The 23,967-nt window shown below is 38.6% G+C and overlaps 1 protein-coding gene across 1 annotated transcript in view; it reads left to right on the plus strand.

Moving 5' to 3' along the window:
- Positions 1–23,967, plus strand: part of EEPD1 (endonuclease/exonuclease/phosphatase family domain containing 1) — a 309,103-nt gene that overhangs the window by 116,486 nt on the left and 168,650 nt on the right. Inside the window, exon 2 of the mRNA XM_053714412.1 lies at positions 6,875–6,926. Within this exon, the coding sequence (XP_053570387.1) occupies positions 6,875–6,926 (52 nt within the window). The remainder of the gene's footprint in view (positions 1–6,874; positions 6,927–23,967) is intronic.

A 23,967-nucleotide genomic window follows, 5' to 3' on the forward strand; every position in this document is an offset into this window, starting at 1 on the left:
GAGATTTGGACACACATCATATGTGCACAGGGATTTTACAATTATCTGCACAGACTCCTTTTCCCTTGTAAGACTTATTGGACACACCATTTGGGACACCTATATGTGTACTGTCTTATATTGAGACTTTTCACTTTCAAATAGCGAGACTCCACCATATTTGCGTTCCATGTCACGCCATCACCAAAGGCCTAATTCTAGGAGCTTATTCAGATAGGCCATTTCTCTTTGTCGCTACTATTACTTATGCCAGTTTTTATTTTTTCTTGTTTTTTTTTAGAGAATGCTAATTGTATCTATTTGTATACCACTCATGGATCCATGATTTTATAACCACTACCGTTTTTAATTGTTTATCTACTTGCTTTACTGTTTATAATAAATTATTATCACTCATTCAACCATTTAACCACTCCACCTCAGCCTTTCAATTAGGTGCTCACTTCATCTACACATATTGATAGAATAGATAGATACAGAGATAGAATAGATAGATACAGAGATAGAATAGATAGATACAGAGATAGAATAGATAGATACAGAGATAGAATAGATAGATACAGAGATAGAATAGATAGATACAGAGATAGATAAATAGAAAGATAAAGAGATAGATAAATAGAAAGATACAGAGATTGATAAATAGAAAGATAAAGAGATTGATAAATAGAAAGATAAAGAGATTGATAAATAGAAAGATAAAGAGATAGATAAATAGAAAGATAAAGAGATTGATAAATAGAAAGATAAAGAGATTGATAAATAGAAAGATAAAGAGATTGATGAATAGATACAGAGAAAGAATAGATACAGAGATAGAATAGATAGATTTTGTTAAACTTTAAAATATTGTCCGCTGTCACTACCAGTTTTAAGGTTTATAAATACTTTTGCTGTTATTAGCAATTGTTATATTGGAATGTAATCTCAACATTTGTTGTGGTAGCTTTAAATATTTTAATAATATTGTAGTGTAATTAATAGTTGTGTCATGTTACCAGAACAATGTAACTTCATCATGGAAAGATTATTATTATGATAAAATGTGAGATTACTTTTTTTGCATGGGATTCAACAAGCACTGTTATATATGTTATATATGGAGAGGCAACTCCAGTTTTCTTTATATTCTAATGGAACAGATTCACTAACCTGTGAGCAGGCTGTTTATCAGTTGTGTACCTAAGATGCTGGAGGAACACCCTTTCAAATGGGCTGAGCTGTATTCTTTCCACTCTCACTGGAAGTTTGAATTCTGCTTCTGTTTCTTACTTACATAGCCTTTCCATAACCAATACTTCAGTATTGAAATTTTCTATATAGGTGGTGGGTTCCACGGGCAAAAGCAGTTATTTAAAATGACCAGTGGACATTTATTTAAAATATTATGGAAGGACTGTTTTTAGAAACTATGATGCTAATAATCATGTAAATGGGTATAGCAGGGTGGTGTTACATTCTTCTACCTTGTGTCACAAATTAAGTAATATATCTTAAACTACAGCCTTGGTATATTTCTTAAATGATTCACTTACTGGAAACACTTTCCTTTGTGAGGAAATATAAGGGAATAGGATGGCAATCATATTTTTTTCAAACTCTCATCATTATTACTGGTAATATTCCTAACATGCATAACAAACATTCATTTGTAAACTCATCTTTATCTCTTTTGTCACGTGGTGAATAAAGCCTCAGAACTATTTGGTTTTGGTTTTTAAACTGGTATATGATTGGTTTAGGTTGCACCCTTTATTGTGTAAGGTACCTGCTATTGTATTTTCTATAAACTAATTATCAGATATTACATCACCTGGAAATTAGAGTAAATAGTAGAATTTGCAGTCCTCATAATAGGATGTGTATTTCTCTATTTGCATACCTCCCAACAATTACCAGAGGGCTTCTGGGAATGGGAGCTGAGCAAGACTTATGGGTGGGGCCACAATAAGAAAGGTGGAGTAGCTGGTTGACAGTAGGCGCGGTTATGTGTGTTGTGGGCGGAGTTGGTGGGTCATGAGCAGGACCAGGAAAGTATCCATTTTTGTTCTAAAAACTAACTTTGGAAGGGACAGTGAGCAGCAAAACCACCAGTTCAGAGTTTTGTAATTGCATTATTAATTATATATAGTACATTTTTAAAGGGACATAAAAATGCAAAATATAAATGATCTAATGTGTTGAAGCATATAAACCCCTTAAGGACCAGTGACGTACCCTGTATGTCGCTGGTCTTTCTATGAGGATTATGTAATTAATAGTGAGGTCTTGCTGCCAGCAGCAAGACCACACTATTTCCAGTGACCAGGAGGAAGGGTATAATAGTGCGGTCCCGCCACTTGAGACGGAACCCACACTATTAGTAAGAAGAAAACCCTTCTGTTACTTTTTATATTTACTTTGAATTAACATATTTGCTTTTACTAAAGGAGCACTCTTATATATAATTTTTAATTTAATTTTGAATTGTATGTCCCTGTGCATTAAAATCTACACAGGCTAGGCAGTGCAATTTTGTTCCTGAGGTGGACATGATTGACTCACTGAGAAGCGTCAGTGCTTGCCCATTTTGTTTGGGTTGAATATTGATACATGCAGTAGTACAACAAGAAAATGCTTTTAATGCATCTGAGTATAACTATAGCACTTTATGTCATTTTGCATACTACTTGTGATGCCAGTAAATATACTGAGTGCATTTCTTTTGCAGTGTTTTGCAATAGACCTAGCTAAATAACCCCAGAGCAAGCCACATATAAATGTGTGCAGGGTGATCACGCAGCAGGACCGCTGACAGGCTTGAATTTAGTGTATTGTAAGAAGTGTTATTGCTCATTACTAGAGTATCTCACTATCCCTCTAAACAGACTGTGCTCCAACTCCAAATGTGTTCCCGCTGGACTTGACCCCTGTTTATATTCATTTGTTTTTATATGCTAAAAACAAAACAAAACAAAATGCTTTTTCAATAGCCTATATTTTTAAAATAATTATCTGCTGTCTCTGCATATTTAAACAAATCGTAGCCAAAATGGCTTCTGTGCCATTCCAGGTGAGGATATGAATGGTGGATTGAGGAAAATAAACTGCACTAACTAAATAAATATGTACATTTACCGAGTCCCAAAATGGAATCGGTCCCAATAACTATCTGCTAGATTACGAGTTTTGCAGTATGGGTGAAAAAGCATCGTTATGGCTTTTTCACTACTGCTGGTATTACGAGTCTTGCAGGTTTAGCTGCACCGCACACTTTTTTGGCCAGAATGCAACGTAACTTTTTCAATGGGACTTCCACAGCGCCGGTATTATGAGTTTGCCTGGCAGGCCAAAAAGTGAGTGGTACAGCCTAAAACTACAAGATCCATGACGTAAACTGAAAGTCAGTAGTTATGGGTTTTATGCTACAACGCCGTAACATAAAACTCATAACTAAAGTGCTAAAAAGTACACTAACACCCATAAACTACCTATTAACCCCTAAACCGAGACCCTCCCGCATTGGAAACACTAAAATAAAATTATTAACCCCTAATCTGCTGCTCTGGACATCGCCGCCACTAGAATAAACATATTAACCCCTAAACCGCTGTACTCCCGCATCGCAAACACTACTTAAATTTTATTAACCCCTAATCTGCCATCCCTAATATCGCCGCAACCTACATTACTGTTATTAACCCCTAATCTGTTGTCCCCCAATGTCGCCGCCACTTTACTAAAGTTATAAACCCCTAAACCTAAGTCTAACCCTAATATAATTAAAATAATTCTAATAAAAAATTCCTGTAAAATAAACCCTAAGCTAGCTACAATATAACTATTAGTTACATTGTAGCTAGCTTAGGTTTTATTTTTATTTCACAGGCAAGTTTATATTTATTTTAACTAGGTAGACTAGTTAGTAAATAGTTATTACCTATTTACTAGCTACCTAGCTAAAATAAATACAAATTTACCTGTAAAATAAAACCTAACCTATCTTACACTAACACCTAACCTTACACTACAATTAAATAAATTACATTAATTAAATACAATTAACTAAATTGCAAAAAAAACAACACTAAATTAGACAAAATAAAAAAAGAAATTATCAAATATTTAAACTAATTACACCTAATCTAATAGCCCTATCAAAATAAAAAAAAACTAGCCTAAACTACCAATAGCCCTTAAGGGCCTTTTGCGGGGCATTGCCCCAAAGAAATCGGCTCTTTTACCTGTAAAAAAAAATACTAACAACCCCCCAACAGTAAAACCCATCACCCACACAACCAACCCCCCAAATAAAATCCTAACTAAAAAACCTAAGCTCCCCATTACCCTGAAAAGGGCATTTGGATGGGCATTGCCCTTAAAAGGGCATTTAGCTCTTTTTCCGCCCAAACCCTAAGCTAAAAATAAAACCCACCCAATAAACCCTTAAAAAAAAATAACACTAACCCCCGAAGATCCACTTACAGTTTTTGAAGACCCGACATCCATCCTCAACGAAGCCGGCAGAAGTCCTCAATGAAGCAGCAGAAGTCTTCATCCAAGCCGGCAGAAGTCTTCATCCAGACGGCATCTTCTATCTTCATCCAGATGGCATATTCTATCTTCATCCATCTGGCGCGGAGCGGCTCCATCTTCAAGAAATCTGGCGCAGAGCATCCTCTTCTTTCCACGGCGACTGAAGAATGAACGTTCCTTTAAGTTACGTCATCGAAGATGGCGTCCCTTGAATTCCGATTGGCTGATAGAATTCTATCAGCCAATCGGAATTAAAGGTGAAAAAATTCTATTGGCTGATGCAATCAGCCAATAGGATTGAGCTTGCATTTTATTGGCTGTTCCAATCAGCCAATAGGATTGAAGCTCAATCCTATTGGCTGATTGCATCAGCTAATAGGATTTTTTCACCTTTAATTCCGATTGGCTGATAGAATTCTATCAGCCAATCGGAATTCAAGGGACGCAATCTTGGATGACGTCACTTAAAGGAACCTTCATTCTTCAGTCGCCGTAGAAAGAAGAGGATGCTCCGCGCCGGATGTCTTTAAAATGGAGCCGCTCCCCGCCGGATGGATGAAGATAGAAGATGCCATACAGATGAAGACTTCGGCCTGCTTGGATGAAGACTTCTGCTGGCTTCGATGAGGACTTCTGCCGCTTTGTTGAGGACTTCTGCCGGCTTCGTTGAGGATGGATGTTGGGTCTTCAAAAACTGTAAGTGGATCTTCAGGGTTAGTGTTAGTTTTTTTTTAAGGGTTTATTGGGTGGGTTTTATTTTTAGTTTAAGGTTTGGGCTGAAAAAGAGCTAAATGCCCTTTTAAGGGCAATCCCCATCCAAATGCCCTTTTCAGGGCAATGGGGAGCTTAGGTTTTTTAGTTAGGATTTTAATTGGGGGGTTGGTTGTGTGGGTGGTGGGTTTTACTGTTGGGGTGTTGTTTCTATAGAGCAATGCCCTGCAAAAGGCCCTTTTAAGGGCTATTGGCAGTTTAGTTTAAGCTAGGGGGCTTTTTTATTTGGGGGGGGGGTTATTTTGATTGGGCTATTAGATTAGGTGTAATCAGTTTAAATATTTGATAATTTCTTTTTTATTTTGTGTAATTTAGTGTTTGTTTGTTTTTGTAATTTAGTTAATTGTATTTAATTAATGTAATTTATTTAATTGTAGTGTAAGGTTAGGTGTTAGTGTAAAACAGGTTAGGTTTTATTTTACAGGTAAATTTGTATTTATTTTAGCTAGGTAGCTAGTAAATAGTTAATAACTATTTACTAACTAGTCTACCTAGTTGAAATAAATACAAACTTGCCTGTGAAATAAAAATAAAACCTAAGATAGATACAATGTAACTATTAGTAATATTGTAGCTAGCTTAGGGTTTATTTTATAGGTAAGTACAGGTATTTAGTTTTAAATAGGTATTATTTAGTTAATGATAAGAATTTTTTATTAGATTTATTTTAATTATATTAAAGTAGGGGGTGTTAGGGTTAGACTTAGGGTTAGGTTTAGGGGTTTATAACTTTAGTATAGTGGTGGCGACTTTGGGGGCGGCAGATTAGGGGTTAATAACTGTAACGTAGGTGGTGGCAATGTCGGGGCGGCAGATTAGGGGTGTTTAGACTTGGGGTTTGTTAGGGTGTTAGGTGTAAACATAAATGTTGTTTCCCCATAGGAATCAATGGGGCTGCGTTACGGAGCTTTACGCTCCTTTAATGCAGGTGTTAGACTTTTTTTCAGCCTGCTCTCCCCATTGATGTCTATGGGGAAATCGTGCACGAGCACTTAAAACCAGCTCACCGCGGCGCTGGTATTGGAGTGCGGTATGAAGCTCAATTTTGCTCAACGCTCACTTCTTGCCTGCTAACGCCGGGTTTATGATAACCTGTAATAGCAGCGCTATAGGGAGGTGAGCGGTGCAAATAACTTGCAAGTTAGCACCGAGCAGCTCTTACCGCAAAACTCGTAATCTAGCCGTATGATTGCTCAGGCAGTATGTATTTTAAATGATTGTATTGTGCCAGCATTTGAATTAGTAAAATGCTGGAGCTGTAGTTCTGGACGGAGAAAATCAGGAAACTTTGAATTAAAATTAAGGTAAACCGATACTGGGTTAAAATATCTCTAATATTATTTGGTTGTTTTTTTTGGGGGGGGGGTTTCCTAGTTGAATTTGAATGTGTTCTCAAGTTTTACATCTTTGTGACAGAATTGTCTTGAACATAGTATAAATAATTTGTTAAAATATAATAGTTAAAACATTGGTTCTTTGGTGATTAAAAAAATGTTTAGAAGTCTGTGATTTAATGGCAGACCTGATTGGTTGATTCAGTCGATTTGTATAGATAAATAATACATTTCTGTTTTCTTTCCATCTATAGTATCAAGCTGTTGGCTGTCCAGGAACTGTCGGACAAAGATGCACTGGAAAAGGTAATTCATGTTTTTATTAGGCCCTGGAAAAAAAATTAAAAGGCAAAATAGATAAATATTAGTAATTTTGATGTTTTGTTGTTTATATGTCTGACTCTGTGTGTACTAGTATTTACTTTTCTGACTGTTTCTATGTTGCCAACATTTCTGCCTGTATGTTACCTACCTATCTGACTATCTGTTTGCTATATGTCTCATTGCCTATTAGATCCCTGCCTAACTGTCTTTCTCTTGGTATTGTTACTGTTAATCTGCCTGTCTGACTGACTGTTAAAGGGACATAAAACCCACATTTTTTCTTTCATAATTCATATAGAGCATACAATTAAACTTAAACACCTTTCCAATTTACTTCTGTTATAAAATGTTCTTTGTTTTCTTGTTATCCTTTGTTGAAACGTTGGAATGTAAGATCATGAGTTTGCACGTGTCTACAGCACTATATGGCAGCAGTTTTGCAAAAATGTTATACATTAGCAGTAATACTAGATGGCAGCACTATTTCCAGTCATGTAGTATATCAGGCATTATTGTTCTAGTTTAGCTCAACAGATTCACCAATTTATATTACTTTAAAAAAAAAGGTTAGTATTATTTTTCTTTTACTTTGATTATCTTTTGTATCCCTTTAGTGATGTTGCTTCTTAATGTCATTTCAGTGTGTTACATTCAAAGACCTTTTGGGGAACTTGGTTATAAGTCAAAAAGTGAATTTGACAAGTGATAAATGGGCTTGTAAATGTGTCATTAAAGTGAATGTCAAAGTGTCCGGTTTTTAAAAATTTGATTAAAAACAGGGGCACTTAAATTCATCAAAAGTTACATTTCACTCCTGTTGTGAAAAAAACTTACTTTTTAATCTTCACAGCAGCTCCAGCTTCCTCTGGTCGTTGCAAGCCATTTCTGGCGTTGGAAATGATGGATAGGTCATCCTCCAATCACGGCTTCCCCCCCGGGGGAATCGGTGTCTGATTCAACGCCGTGATTGGAGGAAGCAGGATTCCTTATTTTAGACCCAGGAAGAGGCTTTGCGACGGGCGGAGGAAGCTGGAGCTGCTGTGAAGATTAAAAGGTAAGTTGTTTTTTTTCTCAACAGGAGTGAAATGTATATTTTGATGAATTAAAGTGCCCCTGTTTTTAATCGATTTTTTAAAAACCGGGCACTTTAGCATCAAAATTGACATTCACTTTAAGTATCGAGAATTTAGATTGTGATGAGTCAAACAGCCCCGGCACAAGTATAGGATATGTTTCATAGAACTGATAATGAAAGAGCTGACAATAAACAATGAAAATAAGTGATTGTGATTACCTCAACATCAGAAAGGGCTCATCTGCAGCTTTTAACATGCCGAAAACGATCAAACACTTGTTGCTTTACCACCACAAACAGATTAAACTCATAGGTTAAGTCCCACAACACATTGCAAATTTTGAATATGACTAGGCTTATGATTAGTGGCTATGTACATATGCTGCACCCAGTTGATTCACTAGCTGTGTTAGCAAGAGTTAGCAAGAGTCAATAATGAAAACAACAATAACAAATAAGAGCATTTAGTTTTCATCCCTTTAGCAGATTTCTTAACAGCTCTATCTTTAAAAAGTATTTGTGTAACTGCTCAAGTCAGGCTTCAGAACTTAAACGTAACTAGAAAAGTCTACAGCCGCCAATGAGAAAAATGTTTTTTTGTTTTTTTTTTAACTTAAACCATCATGAAAGAAATGAATTTATCATGTACAGTAGGTGTGTATATGTGTGTGTGTGTGTGTGTGTGTGTGTATATATATATATATATATATATTTATTTATTTTCATTTTTTTTTTCATTTTTTCTTTCATGGTTCAGATAGAGCATACAATTACTTCTATTATCAAATTTTCTTCTTCTCTTGGTATCCTTTGGTGAAGGAGCAGCAATGCACTACTGTGAGCTAGCTGAACACAGGTGAATCAGTAACAAGATCAGTATAATCACTAATCAACAGCTTATTCCCAGAAGTGCATTGCTGCTACTGAGTCTACCAATGCCTTTCAACAAAGGATACCAAGAGTAGAAAGCAAATTAAATTATAGAAGTAAATTTGAAAGTTGTTTAAAATTGCATTTTCTGCCTTAATCATGAAAGAAAAATGTTGACTTTACTGGTCCCTTTTTAACATACTTTACAAAGTTCCCTCCAACATCCTTTTACAACTCTTAAACTATTGTTAGAATGCTGGAAACAAGTTTGAGCAATGGCACTACACTTAGACACACTCCCCAATGTATCTATGGTGATTAGTCACAATTGGTTGTTGTGAAGTTTTATTATGATATTGGAGGGAGGGGTGCTACCGCACAGAAATTGCATTCACACAAGGAGTGGAGGTGATAAAGTCACTTCCACAAAAGAATGCGGATATAGCACTCACTGTCTTGACCCCTATGCAGCGTCAAATTCCAGATTGTAAAACTTAACTTTTATTTGATTAAATTAAAAATGAGGGAGAAGGGGGAAAAAACAAACAAAAAAAAAACATAAACAATTAAAAGCCTAGGATAGAGTAGTCATGTACAGATTCCTTTATATATAGGAATTATATAAATAGGCCTTTGGGGTATGATAGCCCAAATAGTAATACTGTAGTATAATCTATACACAAATCACTGTGGCACAACGGCTCAATTAAATAAAATTAGGTAAATACTTTGTAGGTTAGTATAAAACCACCAAGTGAGAGATTACTTCTAATATGATTGATTAAAGGTTGTAGGTTCACAGCAATAATTAGGATATCAAATGAAATAGATAGTCAGTTTAATGCTGACATGATGCGTACATATAAATATTGTTGTGTTTCCTACTATGAGTTTATTATTAATTGGAGTAACGTTCACATGTGGGATACTCTACACAAGAGATACTGGATTTATATGGGTTGTCCAGTCGAAAGAAAAATATATCTGTTTCAGGGTTGGGCTATTTGTTTATAAAATACCTATGATCTAATAACTAGCAGTATTGAAGTTCAGTTACTAATAATTGTCTTAATGTAGATCACTTGAAATAACCAGTGTTAATCTTGATATAAATCTGTTTATTAACTCACTTTCCTTTCAATTGTAATTCCCTAACGAGTCAGTATTATGAAGATTATTGTCGAATAAATATGGGTTTCTTGAACTAGAATGTCCCAATAATACTGTTGTAATTATACGTGACCGTTAAGTCTGGGATAGATTCACATTGAGAGAAACCTGGATCTTAGGTACTGTCAAGCTATTATTGTTTCAGGCTGAAATGTAATCTGCTTTATGTATTTATACATTGTGTTTGTCAATAGCAGAGTGTGCAATGGAAAAGCACTTAGTACTGTGCACTAACACGTCAGAGCAGTGACGTGTTAGTACTGGTAAATGCAATAGGTAGCTTTGTTTTTATACAGCAGTAATTTTGCTAACGTAGTATCACTATGAATGCCACAGTATAGTGTTATGTATTAACGATGGCTGTAAATATGATTAATTCAACTTAGTATATTGCGGTAATATCACTGTCAGTGCTAAAGTGTACTCTCACATACCAGTGAACATTGTTATAAGCGCTGGTAATGTTACCACCCGTGCCCAAATATATTCTTGTATAGCATTGGTAATTGCTAAATTAATTGACTTGTTTTCTGTAGATAATACTAGTATTGCTGTAATAGTGTCGCTGCAGGTATTTAAAATATAGTATTATGCAGCACCGGTAGTGAATATGATGATTAACTTAAGTTCACTAAGCGTATATAATACTGCTTCAGTAGTTTCACTGTCGGTACCTACATGTATAGTTTTTGCAACAATAGTATCACACAATCTAATTAACTTGGACTATATGAGCGGTAATGGTATTACTGCAGTAAAATCGCTACGAGTGCCTCAGTAAAGTATTGGAGTAAATGATTTGACACATTTAAATCAGTTGCCTGTATTAGCAGCAGATTGTTGTGTTATAATGTTGCTTTTAGTATTAATTAGCCCAGTTACCCACGTAGAAAACACCTTTTCTCCAACATAGGTGTGTCCGGTCCACGGCGTCATCCTTACTTGTGGGATATTCTCTTCCCCAACAGGAAATGGCAAAGAGCCCAGCAAAGCTGGTCACATGATCCCTCCTAGGCTCCGCCTACCCCAGTCATTCTCTTTGCCGTTGTACAGGCAACATCTCCACGGAGATGGCTTAGAGTTTTTTAGTGTTTAACTGTAGTTTTTATTATTCAATCAAGAGTTTGTTATTTTGAAATAGTGCTGGTATGTACTATTTACTCAGAAACAGAAAAGAGATGAAGATTTCTGTTTGTATGAGGAAAATGATTTTAGCAACCGTAACTAAAATCCATGGCTGTTCCACACAGGACTGTTGAGAACAATTAACTTCAGTTGGGGGAACAGTGTGCAGTCTCTTGCTGCTTGAGGTATGACACATTCTAACAAGACGATGTAATGCTGGAAGCTGTCATTTTCCCTATGGGATCCGGTAAGCCATGTTTATTACGATCATAAATAAGGGCTTCACAAGGGCTTATTAAGACTGTAGACTGTTTCTGGGCTAAATCGATTCATTATTAACACATATTTAGCCTTGAGGAATCATTTTATCTGGGTATTTTGATATAATAATATCGGCAGGCACTGTATTAGACACCTTATTCCTTAGGGGCTTTCCCAAAGCTTAAGCAGAGCCTCATTTTCGCGCCGGTGTGGCGCACTTGTTTTTGAGAGGCATGGCATGCAGTCGCATGTGAGAGGAGCTCTGATACTTAGAAAAGACTTTCTGAAGGCGTCATTTGGTATCGTATTCCCCTTTGGGCTTGGTTGGGTCTCAGCAAAGCAGATACCAGGGACTGTAAAGGGGTTAAAGTTTAAAACGGCTCCGGTTCCGTTATTTTAAGGGTTAAAGCTTACAAATTTGGTGTGCAATACTTTTAAGGCTTTAAGACACTGTGGTGAAAATTTGGTGAATTTTGAACAATTCCTTCATGTTTTTTCGCAATTGCAGTAATAAAGTGTGTTCAGTTTAAAATTTAAAGTGACAGTAACGGTTTTATTTTAAAACGTTTTTGTACTTTGTTATCAAGTTTATGCCTGTTTAACATGTCTGAACTACCAGATAGACTGTGTTCTGAATGTGGGGAAGCCAGAATTCCTATTCATTTAAATAAATGTGATTTATGTGATAATGACAATGATGCCCAAGATGATTCCTCAAGTGAGGGGAGTAAGCATGGTACTGCATCATTCCCTCCTTCGTCTACACGAGTCTTGCCCACTCAGGAGGCCCCTAGTACATCTAGCGCGCCAATACTCCTTACTATGCAACAATTAACGGCTGTAATGGATAATTCTGTCAAAAACATTTTAGCCAAAATGAACCCTTGTCAGCGTAAGCGTGGCTGCTCTGTTTTAGATACTGAAGAGCATGACGACGCTGATATTAATATCTCTGAAGGGCCCCTAACCCAGTCTGATGGGGCCAGGGAGGTTTTGTCTGAGGGAGAAATTACTGATTCAGGGAACATTTCTCAACAGGCTGAACCTGATGTGATTGCATTTAAATTTAAGTTGGAACATCTCCGCATTCTGCTTAAGGAGGTATTATCCACTCTGGATGATTGTGAAAAGTTGGTCATCCCAGAGAAACTATGTAAAATGGACAAGTTCCTAGAGGTGCCGGGGCTCCCAGAAGCTTTTCCTATACCCAAGCGGGTGGCGGACATTGTTAATAAAGAATGGGAAAGGCCCGGTATTCCTTTCGTCCCTCCCCCCATATTTAAAAAATTGTTTCCTATGGTCGACCCCAGAAAGGACTTATGGCAGACAGTCCCCAAGGTCGAGGGAGCGGTTTCCACTTTAAACTAACGCACCACTATACCCATAGAGGATAGTTGTGCTTTCAAAGATCCTATGGATAAAAAATTAGAAGGTTTGCTTAAAAAGATGTTTGTTCAGCAGGGTTACCTTCTACAACCAATTTCATGCATTGTCCCTGTCGCTACAGCCGCATGTTTCTGGTTCGATGAGCTGATAAAGACGCTCGATAGTGATTCTCCTCCTTATGAGGAGATTATGGACAGAATCAATGCTCTCAAATTGGCTAATTCTTTCACCCTAGACGCCACTTTGCAATTGGCTAGGTTAGCGGCTAAGAATTCTGGGTTTGCTATTGTGGCGCGCAGAGCGCTTTGGTTGAAATCTTGGTCGGCTGATGCGTCTTCCAAGAACAAGCTACTAAACATTCCTTTCAAGGGGAAAACGCTGTTTGGCCCTGACTTGAAAGAGATTATCTCTGATATCACTGGGGGTAAGGGCCACGCCCTTCCTCAGGATCGGCCTTTCAAGGCAAAAAATAGACCTAATTTTCGTCCCTTTCGTAAAAACGGACCAGCCCAAAGTGCTACGTCCTCTAAGCAAGAGGGTAATACTTCTCAAGCCAAGCCAGCTTGGAGACCAATGCAAGGCTGGAACAAGGGAAAGCAGGCCAAGAAACCTGCCACTGCTACCAAGACAGCATGAAATGTTGGCCCCCGATCCGGGACCGGATCTGGTGGGGGGCAGACTCTCTCTCTTCGCTCAGGCTTGGGCAAGAGATGTTCTGGATCCTTGGGCGCTAGAAATAGTCTCCCAAGGTTATCTTCTGGAATTCAAGGGACTTCCCCCAAGGGGGAGGTTCCACAGGTCTCAGTTGTCTTCAGACCACATAAAAAGACAGGCGTTCTTACATTGTGTAGAAGACCTGTTAAAAATGGGAGTGATTCATCCAGTTCCATTAAGAGAACAAGGGATGGGGTTCTACTCCAATCTGTTCATAGTTCCCAAAAAAGAGGGAACGTTCAGACCAATCTTAGATCTCAAGATCTTAAACAAGTTTCTCAAGGTTCCATCGTTCAAGATGGAAACCATTCGAACTATTCTTCCTTCCATCCAGGAAGGTCAATTCATGACCACGGTGGATTTAAAGGATGCGTATCTACATATTCCTATCCACAAGGAACATCATCGGTTCCTAAGGTTCGCATTCCTGGACAAACATTACCAGTTCGTGGCGCTTCCTTTCGGATTAGCCACTGCTCCAAGGATTTTCACAAAGGTACTAGGGTCCCTTCTAGCTGTGCTACGACCAAGGGGCGTTGCGGTAGTACCTTACTTGGACGACATTCTGATTCAAGCGTCGTCCCTTCCTCAAGCAAAGGCTCACACGGACATCGTCCTGGCCTTTCTCAGATCTCACGGATGGAAAGTGAACGTGGAAAAGAGTTCTCTATCCCCGTCAACAAGGGTTCCCTTCTTGGGAACAATTATAGACTCCTTAGAAATGAGGATTTTTCTGACAGAGGTCAGAAAAACAAAACTTCTAGACTCTTGTCGGATACTTCATTCCGTTCCTCTTCCTTCCATAGCTCAGTGCATGGAAGTGATCGGGTTGATGGTAGCGGCAATGGACATAGTTCCTTTTGCGCGCATTCATCTAAGACCATTACAACTGTGCATGCTCAGTCAGTGGAATGGGGACTATACAGACTTGTCTCCGAAGATACAAGTAAATCAGAGGACCAGAGACTCACTCCGTTGGTGGCTGTCCCTGGACAACCTGTCACAAGGGATGACATTCCGCAGACCAGAGTGGGTCATTGTCACGACCGACGCCAGTCTGATGGGCTGGGGCGCGGTCTGGGGATCCCTGAAAGCTCAGGGTCTTTGGTCTCGGGAAGAATCTCTTCTACCGATAAATATTCTGGAACTGAGAGCGATATTCAATGCTCTCAAGGCTTGGCCTCAGCTAGCGAGGACCAAGTTCATACGTTTTCAATCAGACAACATGACAACTGTGGCGTACATCAACCATCAGGGGGGAACAAGGAGTTCCCTAGCGATGGAAGAAGTGACCAAAATCATTCTATGGGCGGAGTCTCACTCCTGCCACCTGTCTGCTATCCACATCCCAGGAGTGGAAAATTGGGAAGCGGATTTTCTGAGTCGTCAGACATTGCATCCGGGGGAGTGGGAACTCCATCCGGAAATCTTTGCCCAAGTCACTCACCTGTGGGGCATTCCAGACATGGATCTGATGGCCTCTCGTCAGAACTTCAAAGTTCCTTGCTACGGGGCCAGATCCAGGGATCCCAAGGCGGCTCTAGTGGATGCACTAGTAGCACCTTGGACCTTCAAACTAGCTTATGTGTTCCCGCCATTTCCTCTCATCCCCAGGCTGGTAGCCAGGATCAATCAGGAGAGGGCGTCGGTGATCTTGATAGCTCCTGCGTGGCCACGCAGGACTTGGTATGCAGATCTGGTGAATATGTCATCGGCTCCACCTTGGAAGCTACCTTTGAGACGAGACCTTCTTGTTCAGGGTCCGTTCGAACATCCGAATCTGGTTTCACTCCAGCTGACTGCTTGGAGATTGAACGCTTGATTTTATCGAAGCGAGGATTCTCAGATTCTGTTATCGATACTCTTGTTCAGGCCAGAAAGCCTGTCACTAGAAAGATTTACCACAAAATTTGGAAAAAATATATCTGTTGGTGTGAATCTAAAGGATTCCCTTGGGACAAGGTTAAGATTCCTAGGATTCTATCCTTCCTTCAAGAAGGATTGGAAAAAGGATTATCTGCAAGTTCCCTGAAGGGACAGATTTCTGCCTTGTCGGTGTTACTTCACAAAAAGCTGGCAGCTGTGCCAGATGTTCAAGCCTTTGTTCAGGCTCTGGTTAGAATCAAGCCTGTTTACAAACCTTTGACTCCTCCTTGGAGTCTCAATTTAGTTCTTTCAGTTCTTCAGGGGGTTCCGTTTGAACCCTTACATTCCGTTGATATTAAGTTATTATCTTGGAAAGTTTTGTTTTTAGTTGCAATTTCTTCTGCTAGAAGAGTTTCAGAATTATCTGCTCTGCAGTGTTCTCCTCCTTATCTGGTGTTCCATGCAGATAAGGTGGTTTTACGTACTAAACCTGGTTTTCTTCCAAAAGTTGTTTCTAACAAAAACATTAACCAGGAGATTATCGTACCTTCTCTGTGTCCGAAACCAGTTTCAAAGAAGGAACGTTTGTTGCACAATTTGGATGTTGTTCGCGCTCTAAAATTCTATTTAGATGCTACAAAGGATTACAGACAAACATCTTCCTTGTTTGTTGTTTATTCAGGTAAAAGGAGAGGTCAAAAAGCAACTTCTACCTCTCTCTCTTTTTGGATTAAAAGCATCATCAGATTGGCTTACGAGACTGCCGGACGGCAGCCTCCCGAAAGAATCACAGCTCATTCCACTAGGGCTGTGGCTTCCACATGGGCCTTCAAGAACGAGGCTTCTGTTGATCAGATATGTAGGGCAGCGACTTGGTCTTCACTGCACACTTTTACCAAATTTTACAAGTTTGATACTTTTGCTTCTTCTGAGGCTATTTTTGGGAGAAAGGTTTTGCAAGCCGTGGTGCCTTCCATTTAGGTGACCTGATTTGCTCCCTCCCTTCATCCGTGTCCTAAAGCTTTGGTATTGGTTCCCACAAGTAAGGATGACGCCGTGGACCGGACACACCTATGTTGGAGAAAACAGAATTTATGTTTACCTGATAAATTTCTTTCTCCAACGGTGTGTCCGGTCCACGGCCCGCCCTGGTTTCTTAATCAGGTCTGATAATTTATTTTCTTTAACTACAGTCACCACGGTACCATATGGTTTCTCCTATGCAAATATTCCTCCTTAACGTCGGTCGAATGACTGGGGTAGGCGGAGCCTAGGAGGGATCATGTGACCAGCTTTGCTGGGCTCTTTGCCATTTCCTGTTGGGGAAGAGAATATCCCACAAGTAAGGATGACGCCGTGGACCGGACACACCGTTGGAGAAAGAAATTTATCAGGTAAACATAAATTCTGTTTTAGTTATAGCCGTGTTAGTTAACATATAGTTCACTCGGATATTGAGAGGACATTAGTTTGAATTCTATTATGAGCAGAGTTACTCTGATTATAAGTCTGAGGTTGACCCTCTCAATACTCGTTCTTAATATTTTAACAACACCGACACCCTATTGACGCCAATGAGCCACAATTTAACATAAAGGACTACTCTTTCCTACTATTAAAAAAAGAGCTAACAGTGCTCTATCTCTACACCTAACGCGTTTCGCCCGTACAGGGCTTTATCAAAGGCGGCGGGCCGCCCGTCTCTGTGGAATTTAAACCCGGTACAAACCGGAAGTGCCGCCTAAGTGATTTTCTGATTGGGCAATTCATGTGTCACTCCATATTCTCATTCATTCGTGTTATGGGTCCCGGATGTTTTTAAGAAGGATTTCTATAGATAGTTTTAAGGTGGAATATGATCGCTTGTTTAATGAAGATCGATCTAATGTGTATTTATTAATGTGTACAAGAATAGATCTATCCCTTAGCTCGAATATCATGTCATCCATGACCAGTTTGTATGGTTATATGTGGGAATAGTCTCAGTTCCTGACATTATTTTGATACACTGATCCATATGTATCTTTAATAAGATGTATGTAATGAATCTGAAATATGATTCTTGAATAGTTTATATTTTGCAATTTTTATAGTAAATGGATGGAGATGCCAATTAAAAAGTTAAATAATTTAATGGTGCAGCCTCATAAATCTTATTCTAAAATTGCCATGTCTATGTTGAATTTATGATTGTTTATGAGTTACAGGTTTCTACTGGGAATATGTGACTTGAGTTAGAGATCTTCGATGGCTGGTACACTGATGATTTTAAGTTTGAGATCACATATTTAGGCCTAAGATGTTCTTATTATTCCTTCAACTCTCATTAAAAAATTTTTTTTTAATGACCCTGAAACAGATATATTTTTCTTTCGACTGGACAACCCATATAAATCCAGTATCTCTTGTGTAGAGTATCCCACATGTGAACGTTACTCCAATTAATAATAAACTCATAGTAGGAAACACAACAATATTTATATGTACGCATCATGTCAGCATTAAACTGACTATCTATTTCATTTGATATCCTAATTATTGCTGTGAACCTACAACCTTTAATCAATCATATTAGAAGTAATCTCTCACTTGGTGGTTTTATACTAACCTACAAAGTATTTACCTAATTTTATTTAATTGAGCCGTTGTGCCACAGTGATTTGTGTATAGATTATACTACAGTATTACTATTTGGGCTATCATACCCCAAAGGCCTATTTATATAATTCCTATATATAAAGGAATCTGTACATGACTACTCTATCCTAGGCTTTTAATTGTTTATGTTTTTTTTTTTGTTTTTTTTTCCCCCTTCTCCCTCATTTTTAATTTAATCAAATAAAAGTTAAGTTTTACAATCTGGAATTTGACGCCGCATAGGGGTCAAGACAGTGAGTGCTATATCCGCATTCTTTTGTGGAAGTGACTTTATCACCTCCACTCCTTGTGTGAATATTGTTAGAATGCTGTTAACATCTTTTACTAAATGAGGTTACAGATATATACCATATCGTAGGTGCAGTGCATTAGTTATATATAAATGTATGCTAATTATTTTACTCCAACTACTGGATATTAACTGCTAAAAAAAGATAGATAGCTTATTTGTGTCTGGTTTGGTATGCTGGAAATTCCCTGCTCTAGAATTACACTTTGGGGATATATCTTTACTATATTACAGTAGCTAAATTACATTACCATATACTGCCATGGTGGTACATTGAGATTAGCTAAATGCAAGCAATAAATATAGTGTATTAAAAGGTACTTTGCTCTTTTTCAGTCTCTATATTAGGGTGACCAGACGTCCGGTTTTTAACGGCATTGTCTCGTTTTTAACACACTGTCCCTTTGTCCCCAGAACTTTTTAAAGGGATGTCCCCTTTTTTTATCGTCAGTGTTTAATTATTTTGAGCTAAAATACTGTTCAAAAAGGAGTTTATCGCGACTCTTTGGACGCAAATGATTTTTTGCTTCTATTACAAGTCGAAAGTAAATGCGATTGCTTGAGTACAATTGAAGTTAACACGCGTTGGGTTAGCGTGACCTCAGAGCTCTGGTTAACTGTTGCACAAAAGAAGAAACACATAAAAAATACATTACAACGTACAGTTACACTCATAATAACACCATCTAAAAAGATCATTTAAAAAAATCCCAGGTGTAAGACAAAAAGCATGCAAAGGGCTTTAACATAGACATACTTACATATACATGTCTAAAGATGTTTATGTATGTGTGTGTATGTATGTGTATATATATATATATATATATATATATATATATATATATATATATATATGTACATATGTATTTGTGTATATATGTATTTACAGACATATATAACATATAAACACATAAATACATATGTACATATATATATATATATATGTGCATTGGAGCCCTTTACAGTTAAATAGATAAAAACATGTTAAAGCATATTTATGTAATATTCATATTTAATAAAGGTTTTAACTATGTATTTACTGTAAATATTTCACATTCCGATGTTCTTTACATAGGGGAATATATTATTTATTTTTAAATAGATATTCTTGTATACATATATACATATATCTGTGTATATATCTATACCTATATAGGTATAAACATATATTTGTGCAAAATACCATCATATATATATATATATATATATATATATATATATATATATATATATATATATATATATATATATAAAAATAGGTATTTATGAAAACGTAGAACATATATGTGAAGAACATTGTAATGTGAAATATTAATATTTTCATGTCGGGTTAGTGCACTTGAGAATATGCTACCGGTTTTGCGCGTGAGTAGTGTTTTTCTCTTGTAAGGTGTATCCAGTCCACGGATCATCCATTACTTGTGGGATATTCTCATTCCCAACAGGAAGCAGTGGCGGATCCAGAGCCTGGTCTCGGGAGGGGCACTTCCAGATTTTTTTGTGGCGGCGGAGACAGAGGGGGGGGAGACAGAGGAGAGACACACGGGGGGGGGAGACAGAGGAGAGACACACAGGGGGGGAGACAGAGGAGAGACACACAGGGGGGAGACAGAGGAGAGACACACAGGGTGGAGACAGAGGAGAGACACACAGGGTGGAGACAGAGGAGAGACACACAAGGGGGGAGCCTCATTTATTGTGCCTTTATTGTATGTATTATATACATATAGACATACAGACACATAGCATACATACATGCACATATACAAACATGATACATTTAGACATACAGACACATAACATACACGCACACATATACATACATATAGACATACAGACACATAGCATACATACACACTAACACATACATATAGACATACAGACACATAGCATGCATACACACAAACACATATACATACATATAGACATACAGACACATAGCATACATACACACAAACACATACATATAGACATACAGACACATAGCATACATACACACAAACACATACATATAGACATACAGACACATAGCATACATACACACAAACACATACATATAGACATACAGACACATAGCATACATACACACAAACACATATACATACATATAGACATACAAACACATAACATACATACACACACATACAAACATGATACATTTAGACATACAGACACATAACATACATACACGCACACATATACATACATATATATATACATACAGACACATAGCATACATACACACAAACACATATATACATACATACAGACACATAGCATACATACACACATACAGACACATGACATACATACATGCACATACATAAACACAAACACAGGCTCAGCAAAAAGAAATATAAATACAATTACACAATTTAAGATAAAAATGTTTTAAAAAACTCAACATGCTCTCTAATGTTGCCATATATATATATATCATTTATTTAATTTTTGTCACACAAAAAAGGACTGTCTGGCTGCTCATTTGGAAAACACATACACTTAAAGTCTCTTCTCAGGGAAAAATGTAAAACAACTGAAGTATACAAACAAGCAGACTTGCTCTGAGCAGGAAGAGTCCTCAGTCTGAGGCTGGGGATAAGGCTGAGTGTTCACCCATGCATGCAGCACACACATGGGTTTTAACGTAAGATAAAAAACAGACCTGGCAAACAGCTGCATCTGCCGTCTTTTCAGTAGCTCATTTTGTGAAGTGTCAGCGCTCCTGCCTATAAATTATCTGCCCTTAGTGCTGCTGCTTCATGGTAAATGCACTAACTGAACCGCGCAAGGGAAAAGAGAAGGGGAGGGGATGGAAGGGAGGGGGAAATTTCCTGTTAGGTGCTGTCAGACACTGTATATTCTGCAGCACCGCTCTGTGGTAGTTCTGTTATTGTTCTATTTCTGAATCAGAGCTGCAGTAGAAGATCTGTGCTGCGCTCCGGTTTCCCGCCACAAATGCTTAAAGCCTTAAAACAAAATTACTTTAATAGAGAGCACCCCTTAGAAGTGCAACTTCTAAAAGGCTTTCTCTAAGGACATTTTTTTTATAGTCTGCGGCCCCAATAAATAAAATGAGTACCTTAAAAAGTTCAGTGAGTTGCCGGCTGCTGTCCTGAACGTTCGTTCCTGTCGGCCCGCCTCTGAGGTGAGGTCTCTCTCTTCAGACTTTTTTTCAGCTTGCTGCCTTCAGCCCTGGAGTGGTGGACGGTCCCTGGCTACTCCCACTGTGAGTCTGCTCTGTCCAGTGTCCACGCACATGATCCCAGGTGCAGTGGCCTGGCTGGCTCAGGCCTGTGACTCCTGTCTGAGGCAAGCTGATGACGCAAAGCACGCAGACGCTCCCAGGCTGAGGCTCCCGCTCCCTCCACTATGTCACGTGGTGGAGCGTGCTGGTGAGAGACGTGACATCATCACAGTGACAGTCGCCGGGCCGGGCCCGCCCCTCACCCACCTGCTGACCCAGCCCATTATAGGAACTGACAGTCACACAGTGAGTGACAGTAACTATACACTGCAGTCAGTTGGTAGTTGCGGAGTCAGAGTGAGGCAGCCGCAGCAGCGGTCGGAGAGGGGGACGGGTTAAGGGGTTACACAACCTACAACCATATAAGTTTAATAAATAACATTAAAACTTTTACTGTACAGTAATTACACACGGATGCTGCTGCTGCAGCAGTGGGGAGGGTACAAACTTGTATAAGGGAATGGTGTTTGGAAGTTACCGGGCGGCAATTAGCAATTTCTCGGGGGGGGCAATTGCCCCGTTGCCCCCCCCCTGGATCCGCCACTGACAGGAAGTTGCAAGAGGACACCCACAGCAGAGCTGTTATATAGCTCCTCCCCTAACTGCCATATCCAGTCATTCTCTTGCAACTCTCAACACGCATGGAGGTAGTAAGAGAGAGTGGTGAAAAATAGTTAGTTTTTTATCTTCAATCAAAAGTTTGTTATTTTAAATAGTACCGGAGTTGTACTATTTTATCTCAGGCAGTAAATAGAAGAAGAATCTGCCTGAGTTTTCTATGATCTTAGCAGGTTGTAACTAAGATCCATTGCTGTTCTCACATATGTCTGAGGAGAGAGGTAACTTCAGCGGGAGAATGGCGTGCAGTTTACTCTGCTATGAGGTATGTGCAGTTACAATTTTTTCTAGAATTGGAAATGCTAGAAAATGCTGCTGATACCGGATTAATGTAAGTTAAGCCTGAATACAGTGATTTAATAGCGACTGGTATCATGCTTACTTTCAGGGGTAATACCCTTATAAAATTGCAATATAAAACATTTGCTGGCATGTTTAATCGTTTTTATATATGCTTTGGTGATAAAACTTTATTGGGGCCTAGTTTTTTCCACATGGCTGGCTTAAATTTGCCTAGAAACAGTTTCCTGAGGCTTTCCACTGTTATAGTATGAGTGGGAGGGGCCTATTTTAGCGCTTTTTTGCGCAGTTAAAATTACAGACTGAGACATCCAGCTTTCCTCAGAAGTCCCCTGAATGCTATAGGACATCTCTAAAGGGCTCAAAGGCTTTCCAAAGTCGTTTATTGGGGAAGGTAGGGCCACAGCAGAGCTGTGGCAGTTTGTTGTGACTGTTAAAAAAACGTTTTTTTGATCCGTTTTTTGAACTAAGGGGTTAATCATCCATTTGCAAGTGGGTGCAATGCTCTGTTAGCTTATTATACACACTGTAAAAATTTTGTTTGTGTAACTGCCTTTTTTCACTGTTTTTCAAATTCTGAAAAAATTTGTTTCTCTTAAAGGCACAGTACCGTTTTTTATATTTGCTTGTTAACTTGATTTAAAGTGTTTTCCAAGCTTGCTGGTCTCATTGCTAGTCTGTGTAAACATGTCTGACATAGAGGAAACTCCTTGTTCATTATGTTTAAAAGCCATGATGGAACCCCCTCTTAGAATGTGTACCAAATGTACTGATTTCACTTTAAGCAATAAAGATCATATTCTGTCTTTAAAAAATTTATCACCAGAGGAATCTGACGAGGGGGAAGTTATGCCGACTAACTCTCCCCACGTGTCAGATCCTTTGACTCCCGCTCAAGGGACTCACGCTCAAATGGCGCCAAGTACATCTAGGGCGCCCATAGCGATTACTTTACAAGACATGGCGGCAGTCATGGATCATACCCTGTCAGCGGTATTAGCCAGACTACCTGAATTTAGAGGTAAGCGAGATAGCTCTGGGGTTAGACGAAATGCAGAGCATACTGACGCTTTAAGAACCATGTCTGATACTGCCTCACAATATGCAGAAGCTGAGGAAGGAGAGCTTCAGTCTGTGGGTGATGTTTCTGACTCAGGTAGGATACCTGATTCTGATATTTCTACATTTAAATTTAAGCTTGAGCACCTCTGCGCGCTGCTCAAAGAGGTTTTAGCTGCTCTGAATGACTGTGATACAATTGCAGTGCCAGAGAAATTGTGTAGACTGGATAAATACTATGCAGTGCCGGTGTGTACTGATGTTTTTCCAATACCTAAAAGGTTTACAGAAATTATTACTAAGGAATGGGATAGACCAGGTGTGCCGTTCTCTCCCCCTCCTATTTTTAGAAAAATGTTTCCAATAGACGCCACCACACGGGACT

Source organism: Bombina bombina, chromosome 5, assembly GCF_027579735.1.
Source record: "Bombina bombina isolate aBomBom1 chromosome 5, aBomBom1.pri, whole genome shotgun sequence".
NCBI classification, from domain to species: domain Eukaryota; kingdom Metazoa; phylum Chordata; class Amphibia; order Anura; family Bombinatoridae; genus Bombina; species Bombina bombina.